This window comes from Cariama cristata, unplaced genomic scaffold, assembly GCF_000690535.1.
Source record: "Cariama cristata isolate BGI_N322 unplaced genomic scaffold, ASM69053v1 scaffold410, whole genome shotgun sequence".
Lineage (NCBI taxonomy): Eukaryota > Metazoa > Chordata > Aves > Cariamiformes > Cariamidae > Cariama > Cariama cristata.
In genome coordinates, this window is record NW_009595059.1 from 29,779 (window position 1) to 52,104 (window position 22,326).

At 38.6% G+C, this 22,326-nt stretch overlaps 1 protein-coding gene across 1 annotated transcript in view; it reads left to right on the forward strand.

Annotated features, from left to right (window-relative positions):
* The first annotated feature begins 240 nt into the window (after positions 1-240).
* Positions 241-22,326, forward strand: part of GALNT2 (polypeptide N-acetylgalactosaminyltransferase 2) — a 42,295-nt gene continuing 20,209 nt past the window's right edge. Inside the window, exons 1-6 of the mRNA XM_009700295.1 lie at positions 241-346; positions 6,416-6,569; positions 11,662-11,760; positions 12,328-12,395; positions 13,295-13,360; positions 15,967-16,088. Of these exons, the coding sequence (XP_009698597.1) occupies positions 241-346; positions 6,416-6,569; positions 11,662-11,760; positions 12,328-12,395; positions 13,295-13,360; positions 15,967-16,088 (615 nt within the window). The remainder of the gene's footprint in view (positions 347-6,415; positions 6,570-11,661; positions 11,761-12,327; positions 12,396-13,294; positions 13,361-15,966; positions 16,089-22,326) is intronic.

Consider the following 22,326-nt stretch of genomic DNA (forward strand, 5'->3'; position numbering starts at 1 on the left):
TCTTAAGCATTTTTTTTTTCAAATAAGAATTGCTGCATAAATTAAATGCAAAAGCCTGTCTTAAATTTTTGGGGTTTTTTTTGTGTTTTTCAAGTAATGGAGGAAATAATCATGCTTTCTCTTAATCCAAAGTTAGCTCTCTTGGACTGCTTCACGAGTTTAAAATCCACAAAACTTAGTTATTGCTGTTTGCTTTGAAAACACAGAATTAAATCAATTAAGGAGATTATTTTAAAGATTATGTACTTTTTTCAGGAGGACCCAAATGATATCGACCCCAAAAGGAAAGACGTGCGTGGCAATGATGGGGAGGACAAAGCACAAAGTGTGGAGACGCTACCTCCAGGTATTGCAGTAACGTTTGTTATGAAAGATTCATAGCCATAAAACATTTATCCTTGAAAGCCATAAAACACAGCAGTTGTTCTGATTCTAATCGTTCTCTGTAGTTCAGAAGTGCTAGGATTATTTTAGCAGTATGTACTTCTCTATTCGTAAAGCTTCAGCTTCCTTAAATCTTCCGTGCTTCGCTGCTCCTTTGGGTTTAAAACCATAGAGGATGTGACTCTTTGCTAGTAGGTTGGTGTTGTCCTGCAGTAGGTCCGAGGTGCCCTAAAAGCCTCTGGCACAAAAGTAGTCCATTTCTCTTGATGGATGATGCTGGCAGGCAACAGACAAGTTGCCTTGGGACTGTGCTTCCAGCTGAAGATTCAGCCAAGTTTGATACTTTTTTTCCCTGTTTTGTCTAGCTTTTGATGTGGCAGATTTTCCTGGGTGTGCTGATGGTGTAAGTTATTTTTCTCGTACTTGCTCAGTATTTGTCACGTGCTGTTTTGAGTGAAATGGTCTTGTGCCTTGAGGATGAGCTAGGAAAATTAAGTGCTAAGGAATCTTCATTTCATGTGACTGCTTTCATAAACTTCTTTTGCTGCTTAACTGTTTCACATCAATGAGATTTAATATATAGCTAGAATTGACGTACTAAGGAATACAGAAATAGTGAAATGGATTTGAGTATTTTACACTGTATTGAAAAAGTTCACCATACAAGGAGGACAACTTCTGATTAGATAGCTTCACTACATGTTTTACTCTTCTTCTATTAATCCTAATGTTTGGCTTACAAATTTGTCTTAGCCAAACATTTGAAATACTATGAGGTCTTGAAGAAAGAGCTAACCAAGGAAAACTTTCCTTTAAGCAGCTGGAAACTTCCATCCCCAATAAAGTATGCAGTATGATTTTTGTTTTACAGTCTTAGACTCCTGGTACAGCGTAAGCTGTTTGACGTTGGCGGCTTTTTGCCTGTAGCCTTTGGCCTACCTTATCTTAGCTGCTTTCTGGAGAGGGGAACCAAGGCTCTGGTTATGTATGTATGTTTTTTTGGCAAAACCTTTACTTTGTGTATGAATTGAGAAATAAATCATAAGAAGTTGAAGAGCCTGGCTTATTTTTCTTGGTTTCTGGCAGATCTTCTCAAGTATTTTTTTTCCCTTAACAGAACTCTCTGCAAATATTGTTACTGGGATTATAGGTCAGCCAATTTTGCACCTTCCAGCTACTACTCTGATTTCCCCTTTTTGAATGTTTATGTATTCTGGGCCAAACCTTACACATTTCCTCTAAGACCTTCCTTTCTCAGTGGCCCTAAGTAGCCGTTTGAGTATTAAAAGAGGTGGAAAGTGTCACAGATTGAAAGAGAGAGGTAGCAGAAGCTGGAAGGGTTGAAGCTAGAAGTAAAATTAAGTGTAAAGTAGAGCAGGTCAGGGCTTCTTTCATTTCCTCTGTTGATTAGCAATCTCTTAAGGCTTGATTTAACAGACAGGAGAATCATTACTGCACAGTAGTATGAGAGTCTTGAATCCAACATCAAAGGCTATACAGAGTTATGCACTCTTAAATCACTATTTTGATTATTTTCAATTTGTGTAGGCAAACTTCGGAATCCTTATGGCAATGAAGCTTGGACTTCATATTTCTTTGCACTATTTTAAAGCAAAGTGAATGAATTTTAGGAGGGTTTTGGTTCAAAACTTTCTTGTTTTTCCACTGAGGTTAGAAGACCTGTAGTTTAGGTTTCAGTATTCTACACCGTAGTAGCTTTCAGAACTTTTCAGAATTAAGGAATTGTTTATTACCTTTGTCTTTAAAATGGCTTTATATAAAGATTGGGTTTTTCCCTTCTGTAAATCAGAGTGTATCTATCCTTTGTCATTTGGTGACTTTTTTAAATGCTGCAAAAGTCTATTTCTTGTTTTGTGAAAATAGTGAGGTTTAGGTCTTGTAGCTAGAAAGACCGGCCCTGAATTGTCTGCACGGATAACTAAAGCAAAACTGTATAACCAGTTCTCTGTAATGATAGGAGTTTCAGCAGTTACTCAAACAGCTCTTTTTTGTTAGTTAATGAAGATCTGGAATCTCTTAATGCCTGTAAGTCAAAATAATCATACTAATAGCAAGTATCCTACTGCTTTTAAGCTGTATTGAGTCAGTAAGAGGGAGTGCAAGCTATTTATGGGATTTTTGTATCCATCCATTCCCACTCTTTGTTGCCTGCCACTTGGTTGTGTGCAGATTTATCTGCTATGCTTTTTTTTTTCTCTTCTGTCTCACTTTGAGGTGCTCTTACTGTTATCTGACTTTTCCCTAATAGATCTGATTCATATTGTACATGAGTGACAGGGCCTTCTGCTGGAGCCAGAGCCAGGCTTTGCCTCTTTCCTGGCTCCTGAAGCCAAATTCACTTGTTCTTATATTCTGTGGACTGTCACTGCTTTTCAGGAAATTTAGCCTTATGATGTGGTCTCTTTTCTTTCTCTTCAAATTTATTCTATGCTTTCTGGACTAGGGTTGCATTTGCTGGTTTTAGAGTCTTGGAAAGTGGTAAATGATGCGTTTTAAATTATTTATATCAAGCTCTACTTGGATGGAAACTAGAATGGAATAAAATGTACCAAGCTAACACTTTTTTTTTTAAATATAGCTACTTCTTACAGAGCAAAAAAAAATAATCAAAATATGCTTCCTATTTAAAATCAACCAGCTTATCATTAAAAAAAAATAATCAGTGGATTGCACTATTTTTGTTGATTACCTTCTCCAAGACTTCAGAGTTGGGAAATACTTGGGACAAAAAGAAGCAACTTCACTGGATTTCACTTTTTTCTTGTTTCTACTCAGCTTCTTAGGCTCAAAACTGTCTGTAAAATAAGCACTTCTTGTCAGAACCAAGTTTAGCGCTGCAGCATACCCTGGTTCCAGGTTCTTAGCTGGTTTAGCGATGTTTTTTTGATGGGCTGTATTTGACTCTGGTAGCAAACTCTGCAGTTCATTTACTGTTGAGTTTAAAAGATTAATTTATTGTCATGTTAAGTCTCACTACAGGCAACCATACATTTGCTTGAATTTGAAGTTATGAACTTGCTTAGTTTAAGTTTGAAATCATGCAGCTGCGTTTTCTGATACTCATTCCACCTGGCAAAGTCATTGAAACTTAGAAAACTGCAGAGCCAGCTAACTCCCTAGAAGAAATTAAATCAAACATTCCTATTTGTGTACCCCAGGGAAGCATACAACAGAAACAGTGCTGCTATTGGAAAACATTTGTTAAACCGCTTCTAACTTCAAAATTTAGTTGATACATTGTCAGAAAGGCACGCCTTTCAGCAAAAGTAAGGCTGGACAGTATACTTAGCTTTGGATCAGCCTTTCACTTTCCAGCAGTTGACTTGATCCGTTAGCACTTGTAACCGTGTGGGCAGCCCACATTGCGTGTTGTAGTTTATCGTAAAGAACACAACCCGTTTAAGAAGAACGCTTGTGATGACATCACTCTTATCACGATATGATGCCCTCATGACCTCTTGTGTTTTAGCTACTCTTTCCACTGGATGGAAGGCAACTGGAGGAGTGGATGGGGTTGGCAGTCTTGAAGCAGGCATAACATTAAAATCCATTGGAAGTTGGAGTGTTTGAAAGTTGAAAGTCCTATATAAATGCATTTAAAGTGTAGATAATATTTTGTAAAATGCACTAAAATCTTTATTTTTAGGCCGGAAAAGCAGTGACATGAGATGTCCTGTATTCCAGAAAATATTCAACATATGTTCCAGATGGAAGCTATATTACAAATTAGAAGCAAGGGTGGTAATATCGGGTAATATAGTTTAGTTACCAAGGAGGTTGCAAAAGCATTGGGAAATGCTAAGGGAGAGAGTTACACAGGGAGGTGATTTTATGATCTCTGTTGTTCCTTCCAGTTTCCTCAACCAAGCCATTTGTGTGTTTTGTATAGTTTTGTTGAAGTGGGGTTTGGGGTAACTTTTGTAAATACCTCTGTATTGTGTTGTTTGGAGTGTAGTAGCTGGCTGAGGTGTAAACTTGTTTTCAAAGTAAGTTCCTGGAAATACTTTGAAGAATGAACTTGAAAGGCTAATAAAAACTCTTGGCAGTCTGTGGGCTACCAACAGCAGCTGGAAAGTTTCCTTTTTAGGGTGCTTTCAATAACTGGAATTTGAAAAGCTGTATTTCTCCCTCCAGTTATTTTCCTATACTTTCCACTCTGGGTTGCTTCACCAAGTGTCTGTTATATGTTCTACAGTCTCTTTTTGTCTCACTCTCTAGTTCAGGCTTCTCTGTGTGTGTGCGCATGCATGTTTTAAGTTCTTTAGGAGGAAAATTCACATGTAAAAATAGTTGCTTAGTATTAGCAGGCTGGCTCTTAAACCAGTAATCCAAAAGTTTGGGCACTTTTCTCTTACTCTCTGACTTTACTTGGCTGTTGGAAGTTTCTTAAAAACCAACCAACCAACCCAAAACCACCTCCCCTCAAACCTTGATATTTTTGCCTTACGACCTCTGCTACCATTCATAACCAGATCACACTTTGGGTCCAAGTTGCTCTTGTAGATGACCTCCTTGGATAATCCTGAGATTATAGAGAACTTTTAATCAAGCTGGTGGTATTTGTCTGGTTAAACAACAGACAATTATTTTGTTTCAGGATAGAAAGTGTTCCTTTCAATATCAGGATCTTCTGGCAGGAGTTAACACATCACAGTTGGGGCATGGCTTATGGATAGAAAGCTGTAGATGAGGCCTGCCTTAGTTTCCATGCTGTGCAGGTCGAGAGATGGAGCAAAGGCAAACCTTGGAACGTCGGAGCAACCTCTAACTCTTGTTAATAGCTGTTAGAGTAGTATTCCTTCTATGCATATCAGCTTAGTTTAGGATATGCCTGAGCTGTACTATTTGTTTAAAAGCTGTACTTGAATGGAGTGACATCTCTGCAACCTGCTACTTACTGAACTTAAGTGAAAGTACCTCAAAAACTTTGTATGTTAATTATGAAAACAATGAATATTCAAGTCCTCTCACCTGTAATAAACGGTGACCCCCAAATGACAACTTTTGCTCTGTATCTCTTTTTTTATGTCAACAGCATGCTATGTTCACCATAACATGCTTGCAGGAGATTCTCATATGCATCCATGTTAAAACAAAAATGTCTGTATTGCATTAGAACTTGAGCTCTGATTTTGTGTTAAAGTTGGTATAAATTTGCTATGGGTAGCGTAGATTTGGCTGTCAATAGGCAAAAAAAGTACACATTGAACCAGAAGTAAGAGCGGATGGTTTTAAGACATTTGGTAAATATCATACTGTTGTTTTACACCTGAAGATGATGAAAGTCCTGAAACTTCGTTCCGGGTGGCGGGATGCTAATTGACCTTTCTGTGTTGGTGCCACAACTCCTCACCTAACAACACGGTCCTTGTTAGAGAGGGATTAATCTGTGAATCAGTTCTGGTTGTAAAGGAGGTGGCAGTTCTGTCGTATTGGAGAGCGATCCAGTGCTCTGCCTACATGAAATGCTGGGTTTTGAGAATAATGTTGTCTTATACTTCTAAAAGGCCTGTTCCTCAAACGATTTGAGTATAACTGACTGTATTTTTACTTGTGTAATGAGACAGTAAATTAAATTATAATGTCTTTGAAGTCTGGACTGGATCTTAAAAAATAAATGTTTCTTTGATAACTTTATAGCCAGATCATGTGCCATGTTAATGTCTGTCGATATGTGGAAGGTTTTTTTTTCTTTAAATGGAAATTGTGGTAGTTGGGGTCAAAAACATAACAAACAAAACAGACAAGATGAAGCGTGGTCTGGTGATTACTTGTATAAAATGAGATCTGTAAAATTGTTCAATTTTATGTTAATTCACATGATGTTCCAGAGGAATTCAATATACAAGAGCGAGTGTTGATGTTACACTGTTAACAATACTGTTGAGGTTTAATTACTTTGTTGCAAAATTAAAAAACAAGCTACTTCATCAGTTACGTTTGGATTGCTGAATGCTGTTCTTTAAATTGCAAAGATTAAATTGGATGTTTTCCTGTTTTTCTATTGTAGGAAAAGTTCGGTGGCAAGACTTTGATCAAGATGCTTACGTTGGCGCTACCGTGGTGCGATCTGGTCAGGATCCATATGCCCGCAATAAGTTCAATCAGGTAGAGAGTGACAAACTGCGAATGGACCGGAGCATTCCCGACACCAGGCATGATCAGTAAGTGCCAAACTGAGCCACGTTTGACTTGCATTAACCTTTTTGTATTTATGGCTTTTGAGCAGTAGGTGGTTTTTCTAAAGCAGGAGCTCTCCAGCTTTCAAAATGACAGGAACAGTAAACAGTGGTGCGATCCTTGAACAGTGGGTTAAAGAGCAATGAATCTTATTCAGGTTTCTCTGTTTCCATGACTTCCATCCATGTGTATTCTATATCCAAACAGGTGCTGCATTTTAGTCTCTCTTTTGTTCCTGTTTATCTGATGGCTTTACTTGGTTTCTACATTTGTTAAGTATCCTCTTTCACTGTGAGGATGATCAAACAGTGGAGTGGGTTGCCCAGAGACGGTGTGAAGTCCCCAGGCTTAGGGATATTCAAAGCCTGATGCACAGCTTGCAGTAGCTGGCCCTGCTTTGAGCAGAGAGTTTGGACAGGGGCCCCTTCTGATCTCAGTTGCTCTGTGATTCTGTTCGTCTAAGTACGTGATGATTCTCAACTCCAGACCTAAAGGAATCTATTTATGCACATCCTGGTGAACACAGGACAGAATTACACTTAAAAGCTTTGGCTATGTCAGGCTGCTTGTGCAGATTCAGGAAACAGTACACTTCAGAGTAAGGAAAAATGTTATTTTCTTGTGGGTAGAGAAGACTTTCACTTTAAAAAGGTTTTGAGCGGCTTGCATTAATCTTGTTTAAGCAGAATTGATTAATAGTAAAACAACAGTTGCTCATTAGGACTTCCATAACTTAAAAATAACAGAAGCAGGTTGAACTTGATTTTAAAAACTAGGCAAACATAGTCTCAAAGCATAAAATTAACCAACTGTGTATAGTTAATTTGCCTAACTAATTCTGCAGTTAGGATGAATGTATATTCACGGCTTTGTAGGTAGAAGAAGCTGGCGGAGACACCAGAGGGAGAGAGAAAAGGGAGATGACTGTTTTTTCTCCATAAAGCTCTTTAATCGGGAGTGGCATAGCAAAGGAGATTTGTATAAAAACTCCGACATTTACTGTGTCATTTTTAAATCCCTTGTATAATAGCATGGGTTTAGGTTCCTTTAAGCAGATGATTTGTAGATAGAGTAAAGCAAGTCTCTTATAATTTGCCATTAATTGAACAGAAAAGTAGGAAGAATCTGGTGTTTCACTTGTTGCCATGAAAGCAGTGAAAAGCATGATGCCTGTGGCATAATGAGGAGTTTAAAATTACTTTTGAACTTTCTTCATCACACATACTTTTTTCACAAGAAATATAGTCTAACTTTTTAGACAAGGTATTCTTTACCTACAAGAGCAAAGCTCAGCCATCAACTTCTAGAAGTTTCTATGATTTGGATATGCTGAATTTGGAATTTTTCTAGATATTTAATAACATCTGAGGGGGATCTAACAGACAAACGCGCTCCTTTGAGAAGAACTTAAATAAGAGAGATGGCAGGAGACAAATTATATTACGGTGGCCATGGTTGTTTTAACTGTCAGTGTTGTGTTTATATGCTGACCTGTCTGGGTTTTTTTCACTAAATAGAGCTGGAAAAGAACCCTGCAAGGGGGAGAGACACAGACCTATTTCTGAGGAAAGGCTATATCTGTGCTGTGATTATTACTTAGACTTTGGCATGGAGCAGATTTAAGTGCCCATCAGTCTGTAAATGGTCATCTTTTTAAAGAAAAAAACAAAAACACAACCAACCAACCGGAAAAAAAAAAAAGGCAGACTGAAGCAATCATTCCTGCAAATTGTCGACGATGCTTTCCCTGCCATGTTGCAATTAATTTTCCTTCTATTTTGGCAAGGACACTCACTACAGAGGCTGAAAAAGTCACATGAAGTATTTGTTTGGGAACTGTCCAATGGAAAGAGCAAGAGCAGTAGCCATAGGAAGAAGAGTATGTTACAGATCTGAGCACGTGAGACTTGGAAGCGTGTTATTTTCAATAACGTTGAAGGCAACTGGGTTAAGATTAAGATCTCTTACAGAGGTGCTACAGTCTTTTTCTTTAAGACAAACCTGGATGACAAAATACTTCTTTATGCTTAAGCAACCTTTTATTGATTGTATTGATGTTTGCCTCTGAGAGGCTGTTTGACTTTAAAATAACTACACAATAATACTATTTAATTGCTAAAATTGCCTAGTCTGTTTAGAAGCAGTTTATCAGGATTCTACATTAGATATGTAAATGAGTGTGTAATTATGCATCTCTGTTAATACTACATTATTTAGTCTTTTCTGCATTGGACATTATTTTAAGCAAAAGAGAGAAGTGAGAAACAGGCAGATACAACGTAAGAAAGGAAGCGGAGAGAAGAGGTCTGAGCAGGAGTGCAGATTCTCACTCCAGCTGATGCTCACAACTACTGCTTCCAACATCTTTGAGAAACCTTTGGATTTCCTTCTGTTGCAGTCTGTTTACGACGTGTAACTGAGAGCTATCCCTGTCATAGTAGTTTTTGGAGATCCAAAAAGTAAATGTCACAGTTGTAATAGGAAACTTCCAGAGCTGTCCTCCTGCCAGTGTAAAGCAGTCTCCTAAGTGGGATGAAGGGTGAAATACTCCATGGCTTTCGTGGACCAATGTCCACCGTGCTTACTTTGGACCAGTGGTTTCTGATCACATCTCTTACCTCATGTGTTGGCATGATTCTTGAGAATTACTGGCGAGTACTTTAGCTGAACTGAACTGTGTGTTCTTTCGCATTCGGCAACCATTAGAAGCTTCTGACCTCACACTCGAGTTTCATTCCTACATGGAGGAGAAACAAACTTTTGTGTCTCTTTTGTACCCAGACATCTGAGGTGAATGTTCTCCTTGCACTGGTTAAAGTGGATATTTCTGTGAAAAAATGGTTTCAGCAAACCACGGAGGTTTCAGAAAATTTGTTAATGTTATGAACTAGTCCAGCGACTCAAATTTCTGGGGGAAAGATGTACTTTTCATATTTTAACTGATTTTAATGGCCTATGCTAAGTATTGAAGGTCTCGACTGAAGTTTGCAGTTCAAGTTCTATTTTATCCACATGTATTTTCTCACTCTGCATGTAAAATTAAGTGCTGTCACTTAAGGAAAGAAAGTCTAATCTCCGTGCCAAAAGTGATGACATTGTTTCTTTGGTTTGAGTTTTAACTGTGGCACTATTCACACAGCGGAACAGGAGGAGGACTGCTACTGAGTCAGTTAAAGCAGGGATTTTTGAAGAGCTGAGGGCAGAAATACTGAGTGAAAAATTCCTCTGGTTTTATTTGGAAGTCTAAAAATCTTAATTTCTCCCTCAGAAATACACACTAGTGCTCTTCTCTTGAGTTTTCTTAAAATTCAGAAGCTTCATAGCCTTGAATAATTCTGCCCTAAGATGTGCTCTGGCTCAAGTGCTCTCTTCTGCGAAGAAATCAGTATAAGTTTAATGTGACTTTTTAAAATTATTCTAATGCAAGCGCTTCATGTGATAACTGCATGCGCAGTAGGCTTGTCCTCTGAGGGCAATTTGAAAGTTAGCAGAAGAAAAAGTATCTTTTGGGGCACTATAGGCTGTGGTGTATAATAACTGGATGTCTTGTAGCTGTCTAGATGAATTGCCAGAAGCTTACAATAGAGAAGGTCTTAACTCTTTACTTTCCAGGAACACATACATGTTTGTGGTTTATTGCTTTGAGGCTGGGCACTAGTGACGAAGCCATCTTGTACGCCCGCCATTTGAGAAACAAAGCTAGATAAGACTGTGCTAATCTGACATGGCAATTGTAGGGTTGACATGGGCTTTGTTCTTCTTCAGAGGGAGCGAGGTCACTACGGCACAATAATATTTTGTTTCACGGCAAGCACGGGTGTGTTGTATCAGAAATGCTGCAGGTCCCTGGGATTTTGTAGGGTGGGCAAGGACAAGAAGCACATTGCTGTTCGCTCTCTGATTCCAAGAAGTTGAAGGTTGTGTGGTTTATGATGCGTGTCGCAGATGTTTAATCAGGTGTGATTATAGGCTTTTATATAGGCAGAGGCCTAGTTTTAGAGGTTTATGTAGCAATATAACTTACCTCTCTTCCCTTTAAAGCTAGTTTGATTAATACTGCACAGGGTACAGAATTACTTGCTTAATTTGCTAGAGGTGTGTGCTAGCTGGGTTTATCCCGTCTGTAGACAGCTAGCCCTCTTCAAACTCTACCCTAATATTAAATAAAGGATATGTGAAGAAATACGTCACTCATGTATGTTACTGCATGAATGGCGAGCAGTGTCATGAGCTCGCAGGCTGAAATGCTTTCAACATAAACTCGTTTTCCAGTACTGTTAGTTTCTAATACAATGAGAGTAGTGTCTTTTTTTAGGTTCTTGTCAGTGGATTTAAACAGCTTAACTTTATGTAGTCCTACTGGAAGTATTTTGGGATGTGCTTCTTTTTGCTTGTTATATTAATTTCAGGCTATTATAGGTGACGAAAAATGAGTTGACATCGATAGAACGTTTCATTATCTTCATGGCTTGGAAGGATGTGGTTCTGTGTTCAGTTGGCTCAACATTGTCTCAGCTGTCTCTGTTTTTTAAATTCTGAATGTTGCAATCCTTCCGACTTTCTCATTAGAACAGAAAACTGTTTTATCTATGAGAAAGACCAGGATGCTACAGGAGCTGTGAAAATAAAGGGAGAAGCAGACACTTGCCATTCTAAAGAGGAGACGTGGTAGCCTGTGAACCTGTGCATTTTCATTGAAAATATGCTGACTTGCTTAGATTTATTGAATGGATTTAACGTAAAATAAGCACTTTGGTTTCATACTTGGTTACATGACAGGTATTTACGACATACTGCAGTGATGATAGTCCGGTGACTTTTCTGAACCTGCCTATATCTGACACTGACTTCTTAGTCTATTGTATACTAAGACAGCTACCAGAAGTGGTAAAAGAGGAGTTCATTATAATCTCACCTGAAAACAAGATATTTCATTCTTCCTAGGTAGAAGTGGTGTGTACATGAGTTTAATAGATAACTGCTTTGTGATGGAGGCTGTCTGCTAGGCCTGGGATGTAAATATTATGTTCAAATGACAGGGTATTATGTCTTTCAGCAGGGTATTATGTCTTTCAGGTGTCAACGGAAACAATGGCGGATAGATTTGCCAGCCACTAGTGTGGTGATCACCTTTCATAATGAGGCAAGATCTGCTTTGCTTCGAACTGTCGTCAGGTATACCGAAGAGACCTTGATTTTTCCCTATTCATTTGTGTCAGATAATGGCTTATGATAAGGAAGGGAAGTAATAATCCATTATGCTTTTCTGAACCATTTGCAGAGGGAAAGATGAGTCTTAATTTCATTGAAGTCTCCGGTTCTTATGTTCTGAAATAGTGATGTTAAGCAAAACCGCTCCCCTTAACTACAAATGCATGAAAGTGTGGAACCAATTACCAGATGATGTTTGGAGGTTGGCTGTATAACTGGTTTCAAGAAAAAGTTAGAGAAGATGGATTCTCAGGGGTTATTTGACCTAAAGATATCTGCAGAACTTCCATGTTACAAGTTGTCTAATGCACTGATTTCTGGAGGCTGGAATTTTAGAGGTGGAGGCAAGACAGTTCTACGCCTGCCTCTCTTCACAAATGCTTTCCGTAAGAATAAACCAATAGCTGTTGTTGAAGAAAGCATCCTGGGCTGGGTTCTACTGTGGGTTAACAAAGTAACGGCTTCTATGACATTATTATGGCAAATTAACACTGCTTAGTATTGAATGTTTTTTTTTTTTTTCTCTTTCAGTGTCCTTAAAAAAAGCCCATCGCATCTTATTAAGGAAATCATACTGGTGGATGACTACAGTAACGATTGTAGGTATTTTTACAGGGTTCTAACTTTATTTTGTTTATTCTGGTAAGACTTTCTGTAGATGCTAATAGATGACTTGCTTGAGAATAGGTCACACGAATAGGGGTTTGCAGAGACTGATCCAAAACCAGATCTTAATTTTTTCATATCTGGCATCGTGGAAATGTAGAGTTGTCATGAATTCTTCACATATATTTTATTGCTTCCTGTTAGCTGAAGGAGCAGAATGCGTAGTTGAAAATAGCCTTTCCATAGTATGTTATCTGATGTGAAGATAAAACCCAGGGTGCTTACACCAAACATTATTTGTAAATAAATTCATTATTTAAATGAATGCTGGTCTCTTGGACAAATTCTTACTAAATCTAAAATAAGTCAAGGTTTTATAAGTACTAGGGTACAAACTTGAACAATTGAAATGGACCTCTGAGTAGCATTTCTTAAAGGAAGCCAATGTCTATACTTGTATTGCTAGTTTATAGCTAGTTTAGGACAGGTTTAAGCCTTAATGTTGGTTAAAAAGTGAGCTTTCTTATATGCGAGGAAAACAGTTTATTTAATCCTATAGAAGTTTTTTTTTCCCCTATGCAATGTAGAAACTGTCTGAAGTAAGCAAAAAGAATATCATTAAATAAAAATATTTCAAGTGCAAAATTAAATTAGCTTTAAATAACATAATGAGGGTAGTAACTTCTTAGCCTGATAACTTTTCTTTATTTCTGGTGAGATAAGTAGGGTTAGCATATATCTTATATTTAACTATTTATGACGATAAATGTTTTCCACTACAAAGCTTTTGTTTTTCTTTGAAAAAAGCCTCTCTTATGATATACACTGTTGGATATCAAACTGGTTCTCATCACTTGATTATTTTTTTAATTATTATTTTATTTTTTTAAAGCTGAGGATGGTGCGCTCTTGGGAAAAATTGAAAAAGTGCGGGTTCTTCGAAATGATCGCCGAGAAGGTAGGCTTAATCTCTGGGGGAAGGAAGACACAAATTCCACAGTGCTGCCTTATCTGTTAATCTTCGTCACATCTTTTAAAGGAACATTGTGCTATACATTCTGTATTGGAGGGGGGATTTTCACTTTATAAATCTGCTTACTATTGGAAGGAATAAAAACGAGTGCATTTGTGCAAATATAAACAGTAATTCTGATTAATTCTGCATTGTTCTAGGCACAGTTGCCCATTGTTGGCTTTCACAGTGAAAGTTGACTTGAGAAATTGCCTTTCACCCTCAACCTCTGCTTTCTCTTACTGTACTGAATCCTCAGTTAAACTGCGCCTACTGTACGTAAGGTCTCACTGTAAACTGTGTGAAAGTTTGAAATGATCCAGCTTAAAAATAGCCCTTTATTTTGCTGGTTCCCTTATTAGAGATCATTTTAAGGGTCTAGTTGATGGACAGCTTGTTTTGGCAGACTTAAGAGGGTTTGAGCAGCCAGGGGGGCCCAGACCATGTATGCCAGCTTTGCTGAAGCCAGTGTGCCATGTAACAAAGTTATCTTAAATTTTTGTTTTCTTCTTTGTTGCTTTGTAAATTATGATCTCGTATCACTGAGCCCCTTCAGTCAGCAGTTTCCTGGCTGTGGAGCTTAAAGTATTAGATATAGACAACTGTTATTCTACAGCTGTTTGAAATAATAACTGAGAGTTGACGGTTGAAATAGCTGACTGAATTAGCAGGTATGTTCTTGTTTATTTTTATAAGCACTGTATCTTCCAGGCTGCCAGCCTGGCCTGGGGATTAGCGAGAATCATTAGATTGTCAGAAACTGGAAATGACATGCACAAAACCTGTGTTGTTCCACAGTTAAAGTTATTACAAACTGATGAGTTCTTAGTATTTAAATATTTTCTTGGGATATACTTGTGAACAAAGGCTTGTTAGGAAAGCAAGCCTTTTATGACTTGCCATGGTTGCAGGGTTCTTGGCAAGTTTTTCTGGTCAGTACAGCACTAAAAGATGGAGATAATAGTAATGGAAAAACCAGAATGAAGTAACACTTTTTTAATTTTTATTTTTTAGAAATGAGAAATATTAACGTTGTACTGCATATACAGATTGGTACTTAAAAATATGCATCAGTATATGTGAAAATGAAATGCGGTTTGACAAATCTTTGTTTTATTTTTGCAATTCCTCCTTCCAGGGCTTATTATTTCTAACTTACATTCTTATAGAACCTGTTGTCTTGCTCTGCTTCCATAGAAAACACACAACAAACATAGAGTGCTTGAGGAATGGTTTGACGTGGAAAAACTAAACAGAACAGGTTCAAAGGTTGGAATTAAAGAGACAGCATAAAAACAATGAGGTATAGTTAGCTGCCGATGTGCCACAGATAAGGTGTAGAAAGTACTGTCGGAGAGCGTCAGCACAGCGTGTTATCTGCAACAGTGAGGCACTCACATTTGCGGTAAGAGATAGTGCAAGGATCCTGATGAGGCTGTTGCTGCGTGTTGGACAGAGCAAACAAGCTTTTCCTCTTAAACATCTGGTATTTTGTTTGACAGAGTCATATTTTGTAAAGGGGATGGAAAGAAATGGGGTTGACTCTTTTACAATGTTTCAGTTGGGGGAACAATGTAGAGGAAAAAAAAGAAAGAAATTACTTGGCTTTGGTCTTGAGTGACAAATCAATGAATTTTGAATAGTAGTAGAGAAAAGTAGGGAGGAAGTTTGCAAAGGAATGAGAGGAAGCTCACTGTTTTTCTGTATTGAAGTACATGATGGGATGTTGTGGGGTATGTGCGTATATATAGCAGGAGACTTTAAGGAACAGTGAGATCATCCAATGAACAAGTATTGAAAGGGAAGGAAGGAAGGAAAGGAGCAAGGTGAATCAGTGAGGGGATCTGTGTAATTGAGGTGTAGAGAAGAGAAGAACCATTTGGCTTTACCACAATTTTCTTCCTAAAGAAATAATTTCAAGATAAGATTAAAAAAGAAACAACCAACCAAACATCCACCCCCAACAACAACAACAAACTGCAAAACAAGGGAATTGCAAGATACACAGGGGAAAGTCAGATGAACGGGCTGGGGGGAAGGCTCTCAGACATGAGTTAGTGAAGCATGGTTATTTCTGGAAGAAGTTGATAGAAGAATGGACAGACTGTGGTGAGAACTAAGATGGAGGATGGCAAAAAGGTGGGGAGGATAAGTGAATGATGGTGCTTTCCTCAGTTTTATAGAACTGTAGGAAAGGTGTTTGTTTTCAGGACCAATCTTGAGTAACATTTATTGGTATAAATATCATTTACTGTAATGCAGACCCAGCTGTACTGGCGTATCACTTCTTTTAAAAAGATACTTTAATTCTTCTACTTAGATTGAAACTTGTAGACTAGGGTACAGTAGGTTGGAAGCTTTCAGGCTGTTTGGTATGAAGTCATTCCACTGAATTGTTAACTAGCATCTCATTTTGATAATGGAACTTGTGTGTTTGTCCTGTGTGAGGCAGAGTAATTTAATTCATGACTATCTTGGAATTTAATAGTTTCTCACCACTGTTGATTGTTTTCCTCAGTAAGTACTTAAAACATTTTATCTTTACTTCTCAGGCTTGATGCGCTCCCGTGTCAGAGGGGCAGATGCAGCACAAGCAAAAGTGCTGACCTTCCTGGATAGTCACTGTGAATGCAATGAACACTGGCTGGAACCGCTTTTGGAAAGAGTAGCTGAGGTTAGTAAAGAGTTCTAAAGTAATTTCCTGAAGGAACAGCTTTTAAATTTTAAAGCCATCTGCTTTATACTACATTGATTTTATGCATTTTTCTAAGGAAGCTTTTTCTCTGAATTAAGATGATGGAGATGGAATGTTCTGTGATTAAAACTTACTTTTTTGTTCATTTAATCTGTGAACACAGGAACATAAAATCTGAATATTTATTGTTATCTTTACAAGCAATTCAAATGTATGTTTCTTTGGTTCTTTAGGGACCTCCTCAGTAAGTGTTGAAAATCTTTAGAGCGAAGTATAGTTCTCCTCAACCAATATCATCTCAATGTAATTCAGTTTACCTGAGTATTTATGCCTCATTAAGATTCAGCGTGATAATAGGGGAGAGACTGAGCTGTGAAACCAGAATTCTCATGGAAATTAGCAGGGTCTGTGGGCTCTCAACTTCTATGAAAATTATACTTAGGAGAGTGAAAGTATGCTATTTTCTCCAGGGGTTGGTTACACTTGTTAACTTGCTTTGGAGGAACTCAGTTGAAGTGGAAAGTGAATCGACTGTGATCCCCAAAAGCACTGGGGAACACTCAAGAGAGCAGGGGTTTTCTTCATTCTTAGTTGCCTTCCCTTTCTGGTAAACTCCCCTTCCTGGAAAGACTTTCTTTCAAAACGCTTCTGGCCAAATGGCTTTGCTAAGCTACTCTCTTGTTAATGCCCAGTTCTTTGCTTATCCTCCTCCTTTCAGGTCGTTGTAGAGAGCGATCAGGTCTCCCCTCAGCCTCCTCTTCTCCAGACCAAACACCCCCAGCTCCCTCAGCCGCTCCCCATCAGACTTGTGCTCCAGACCCTTCACCACCTTCGTTGCCCTTCTCTGGACTCGCTCCAGCACCTCAGGGTCTGTCTGGTAGCAAGGGGCCCAGAACTGGACACAGCACTCGAGGTGCGGCCTCACCAGTGCCGAGTACAGGGGGACGATCCCTGCCCTGGTCCTGCTGGCCACACCATTGCTGATACAAGCCAGGATGCTGTTGGCCTTCTTGGCCACCTGGGCACACTGCCGGCTCATGTTCAGCCGGCTGTCGACCAACACCCCCAGGTCTTTCTCCACCAGGCAGCTTTCCATCCACTCATCCCCAAGGCTGTAGCGTTGCATGGGGCTGTTGTGACCCAAGTGCGGGACCCAACACTGGGCCTTGTTGACCTCATACGGTTGGCCTCGGCCCATTGTATTTGCTGTGTGTTCCAGAAATACTGTAAGTTGCCTAAGACATATCAGCAGTTTAAAAATCCTGTTTTGGAGTAGAAATAACTTTAATCAGCTCAAACCTGGGCACTATTAAAGTACATAGAGCCTACAGAGCCCCTGAGCGTGAGTAACATAGCAGTTCCTTCTATTTTTGTGCCCTTGTAAAGTGTTGCAGCCTCAGAAGGGCTGGGGGAATTTCTCTATAATTATATTATAAACTTGAAAAATAAACTTGAAAAGGAAAATAAACTTGAAAGCATTAAATATATCTCAAAAGGAAGTGGAGAATGCTTGCAGCTAAAGCACTAATGGATTCTAGGATGTGGGAACTGTTTTCGGGCCTTTTTGTGTAAATGGTTTGATGCATCTATCTGTTTGAGAACTCAGATGAGAAAAGGTAGTTTTGGTCAACAAAAGTCTGCTTTTAGTAAGACAGCTATTTTGCCTTTTACTCTTTTTCTTACCTATGACTTTGAGGCCATACCCATTTAGCTTTCTGAAACTGATGTGGGATATGAAGAAGTGTTACCTTGTCATCGTAATAGAATGTAAAACCTCTTCCTAAATTGCTGACAATTTTGTGAAGATCCAGCATTACATACGTTATGTTTGGTGGGAGAAACTGGTGCATATTTTCCTTTGTGCAGCAGCTATGTTTTAGCAGCACATAAATTATTAGGTCCTTCAAAACTTGCTCCTCACAGTTTGTCACCATGATACACGCTAATGAAGTGTGCCATTGAATAATTTTCAGCTGTATGAATACAGTTTTCCATTCTTAAAAGCTTGATGTACTTTCAAATAAATAATTGATGTGGAATTCCAGTTTACTTCCATCTGGGAAGATTCCCAACCAGCAGGTACAGGGATTGATAAAGTAGCTTCTAAGCTTTCTGCTTGTTCAAGTAATTAAGGCGTGTGTAGTGTTCACATATAGTGTGTGATAGTTCTTTCTTATTTTAAATGGATTGGTTTTGCTCACAGCACAGATGGTATGTTACTTGATGTTAATTGGCAGCGTTTTCTTGGTAGTCTCAGTGACAAGAAGCTGAATAGGTGTGAACTTATTTCTGCTCTGGCCTCAAAGGTAGCTTTTTCAGGTCAGGGCTACTATACATTAATACAGTATTTTCTGATGTGCTGCTGCATCTATTCTATATGTGGTGGAAAGTGTGGGTGTTTTCTTTTTTCCTTTTGTTCCAAAATCACCCGCTTGGCATGTAATTCTATCCGGGTTTTGGGGGATTAGTTGTGTGTGTGTTAGAAGGTAAAAATTTGTAGCTTCCAAGAAACAGTCTGAATTGAATCAGTTCTAGGAGGGGTGCTGTAACCACTTTGGAAAGCTGTGTCTCAGAAGTCTTGCTTGTGCTAGGAGCACCTGAGACACCAAGCTCTCCTCTTCAATTGAAGGATGATCCATCCCACAGTTTTCTTCTTTGAGATGGTTTCCCGGTTAGAGCATCTTTGTCTATTGACCGTGCTCGCTTAGCATTCCTAGAGGGGTCTGACACTGCTAGGGATTTTTCTTTCAGCAATTGGAGCAAAGACTTAAAGCAGAAGCAACGTACATACAAGGTGAGTATTTGAGAGTTCAGAACGTGCAGAGATTCCTGGTTAACCTGGAACTGGTGTAACTTCTCCCTCTTCGTTCCCTTCTGGAGAATGGTTTTCTGCCTGATTCTCTAAGGCTACCTTTTATGCCCTCTAGATTGTTTTGTGTGCATTAGGGGAGATTAAATGAGGAGACAGTGGAGGTTAACCCTTTGGTTCCCCCAAAATATCAACATAGCAATAAGTATACATAGTCTTGAAAACATTGGTAACTACTAGCTATTTCATGAACATTTGTCTGCTTGGATTTTTCCATTTCAAATTTCTAATCACTTTGGCATTCTAGTCTTATAATACATCAGTTACATGAGAAAAATAAAAATTGAAGGATTACTGAACTAATCTGTTTTATTAGCATAGCTGTAAATCCTGTATCACTTTTAGGAAGATCTTAAAAGGAAGAAAGAACTAAGACTAAGATTAAGAATTGAGATGTGGATGCCTTTTTCATATCTGTCTCATTTTTGTGACCTTGAATGAGTCTACTTTTAACTGGCACAATGCTGAAAGGAAAATATTTATATTTTCTCTTAAGAGTATTGTGAAGCTTAATCTTTGAAGTGTCTTGAGTTTTGGGTTGTTTTGGAGGGGGGAGCAATGTATGCAGAATCTTGAGGGTAGTTTCTGATGGTTTATGAGAATAATATGTAATAGTCTAACTCTCTAGAGCATACATAACCTCCTTATGAAATATTAAGATAAAATAGCCTGCTACAAATTTCCAGGCACTAGAGAGAGTGTTCAGGCTATTTCTTTCCATTATCCTCACCAAGAAGCACATGGTTTTCCAGTTGTGTGTGCCATTATAAGTTACGGTGTCAACCCTTCAGGAGGATTTTGACTTTAATCACACTATGGATAAATAAGTATCTTGCTTTAGTATAATTTAAAGGCAGCAGGTGCTTGTTAGTGCTTTAGTGAATGAACTCCCTGTACTTTGGAGACCCACAAGGTCTTTTTAGCAGTCTCTGCGTTAACAACTTTGTAGTGCCCTGCAAAGCATCACCTTAAGAATGTGTAAGTCTTTTGTCTGCTTTGCTTCTGAGCGAATCTATAATTTCAAATCGCAGAAGGAACAGCATGTTTCCAAGCCAACAAAGTGGGGATTGTACATCAAACTGAATGCTCACAACCTGAGTATTTGTCTGTTGGAGAAACAACTGTGTAAGTTCTTTAAATAATATGTTAGGTGCAGCAAGTGGTGGTAGTGTGGTGTTGCACTGATACTGATAGAACTAATCAGACCAGCGGTAAAAGCCTGAGGAAATCCCAAACACGTAGAGACAACATGCTACCTGCTTACTCAGCATGATTGGAGATATGTTGAAGCCTAACTGAAGCTCTACCTAACGTGACACCTGATATCTTGGGCAACTTTTACCACTAGGTTCAACCGTGCCAGGTAGAACCATTTGAGAAAACGCAAATTTCTGTCAGAAAAGGTTTTTAGAGATGAGCATAGATGTATCAGCTGTCTTGGTTTCAACTAAGGAAAGAAGGAGAAAGAAAGGAAGGATGGTTTCATTTTGTATTTCATGCTTACTGTGAATAACTGGATAGGCTGGATATCTTCTGTCTCATCAGCCTTTAAATAAAGGAGTTTCCTAATTCTGGCACTGTGTATAGAATGCCTAAAGTAAGGTCATGGGTGCACCTGGAGTGCTTTAGTGGTGTAGGAGGGCACACACACAGTTAGCGTTTTGCAGTGAAGGTGCAGTAAATCATAATTGCCTCCCAAGTTCAACACAGCGAAACTGTATGCCTGCCATTGCAAACATGGACTTGGGGCTGCAGCTGACAGAAACAGGACCTAAAGACCTGATTGATGGGCGAATAGGACAGGTTGGTCTTTTGTCTGTGTTTCGAGTTTGCTTTAGATCAAGCTAATTAATACTTAGTAGCAGACCTGAGTAGATGTTATATTACATCTCTCATAAAAGCAGATATTTGGCACGGGTGGTGTAACTGCAGTGATACTTAAAAGGAATGTAGAAATCAATAATGAGTCTTCAGATTTTAGCTTAGTCTTCAGCTTGGATTCTCTTGGGTTCCCTTGGATTCTCGTTTTGGCTGATACAGAAGTTAGTGACCTTTTGCTCACTCAGGCAGAATGACCTAGTAAATGCCAACTATGTAATTAGGGCTTATTAAAATCGGTACAGATTGAATAGTTAAGATTCAATAAATGAAAATGGGTGTTTAATGTCCTTATTGGACCAAGCAAAACATTTGACTAAGAGTTCCTTTTTAAGTCTCTTGTTACAAGCTCAAGCTATTCTCATACTAGTTTGGTTCCAATCTGTTCTGTATAATGCTGATTAGCAAGGGGGATGCATTGCTGAACTGCTGTTTGGAATATATGCGCTGTTGTTTGAAGGCATACTGATGAAATAAATTCTTATGTTTAGACTGGTATGTTTTTTTTAACTGAGAACCTTTTCTCTATAACAGTTACGAAAATATCTCCTGTTCAAAACCCTTTTTTATATTTATATATATATTCAGGATTTGGTGATACACTGTTCTGAAGTTATTTGTGCTCTCTGAGTGATGTTACATTGTGGAGCTCAAACTTTTATTTTGAACTCAAGCAAAATATTCTGTCAAACTACCACAGAAGTTGTGCTTCAGTGTGTGAACGTAACTTCCCCCCCCAATAAGTCATGGGGACAAACTGGCTTAACCATGACATTGCATTTCTAATATTAGATGAGTCTTTTTTTAGAGTACTGATGTCTTGTGATCCTACTGGGTGATGCATGTGAAGTTGTTGGAAAGATTTATTTTTTTTTTCTCAAATTATTTTACAAAAACATGAGCTAAGGTAATTAACGTTGCTCAGAGTAGTACACGAGACCATGGTGGGACAGACGGATGTGGTATCTGTACCACTGGAATCTTGGCTGCTGGAGATTAACAGCATCCATTAGTTTGAGGTGGTTTTATGTTCTTTCCTATCTAAGTATCTGATTGTGAAGTGTGATTCTTCTAGTGTGAGATAGGTTAGCATTAACCCAAGACTTTTCTGATTGCAGAAAGGCCTAAGTGTTCCTTAAAGGTTGAAAAAATAAGACCGTAGTATACTGCGTGGCTAGAGATTTGCTGTGGAAAATAGGAATTGAATTGCCTGGTTGCTTCTTTACTTTTAAAAACAGCTCAAAGAAAGAAATGCTGTTTGCTTGACTGCCTTTAGAACTGCAAGTTTGCTGCCTTCTTCAAGAGCAAGTCAGAAGAGGGGGATTACTTGGATATAAGTAGCCTAGAATAAAAAGAGAGTTCCCAGCCATGTCGTGTATTTTCTGCTTTCTGAAGCGGCGCTGAGCAATGCTATTCAGAGTTGTAAGTTGAAGTGAGGGGAGAGCGGGGGGAGACATGCAAATGAAATCC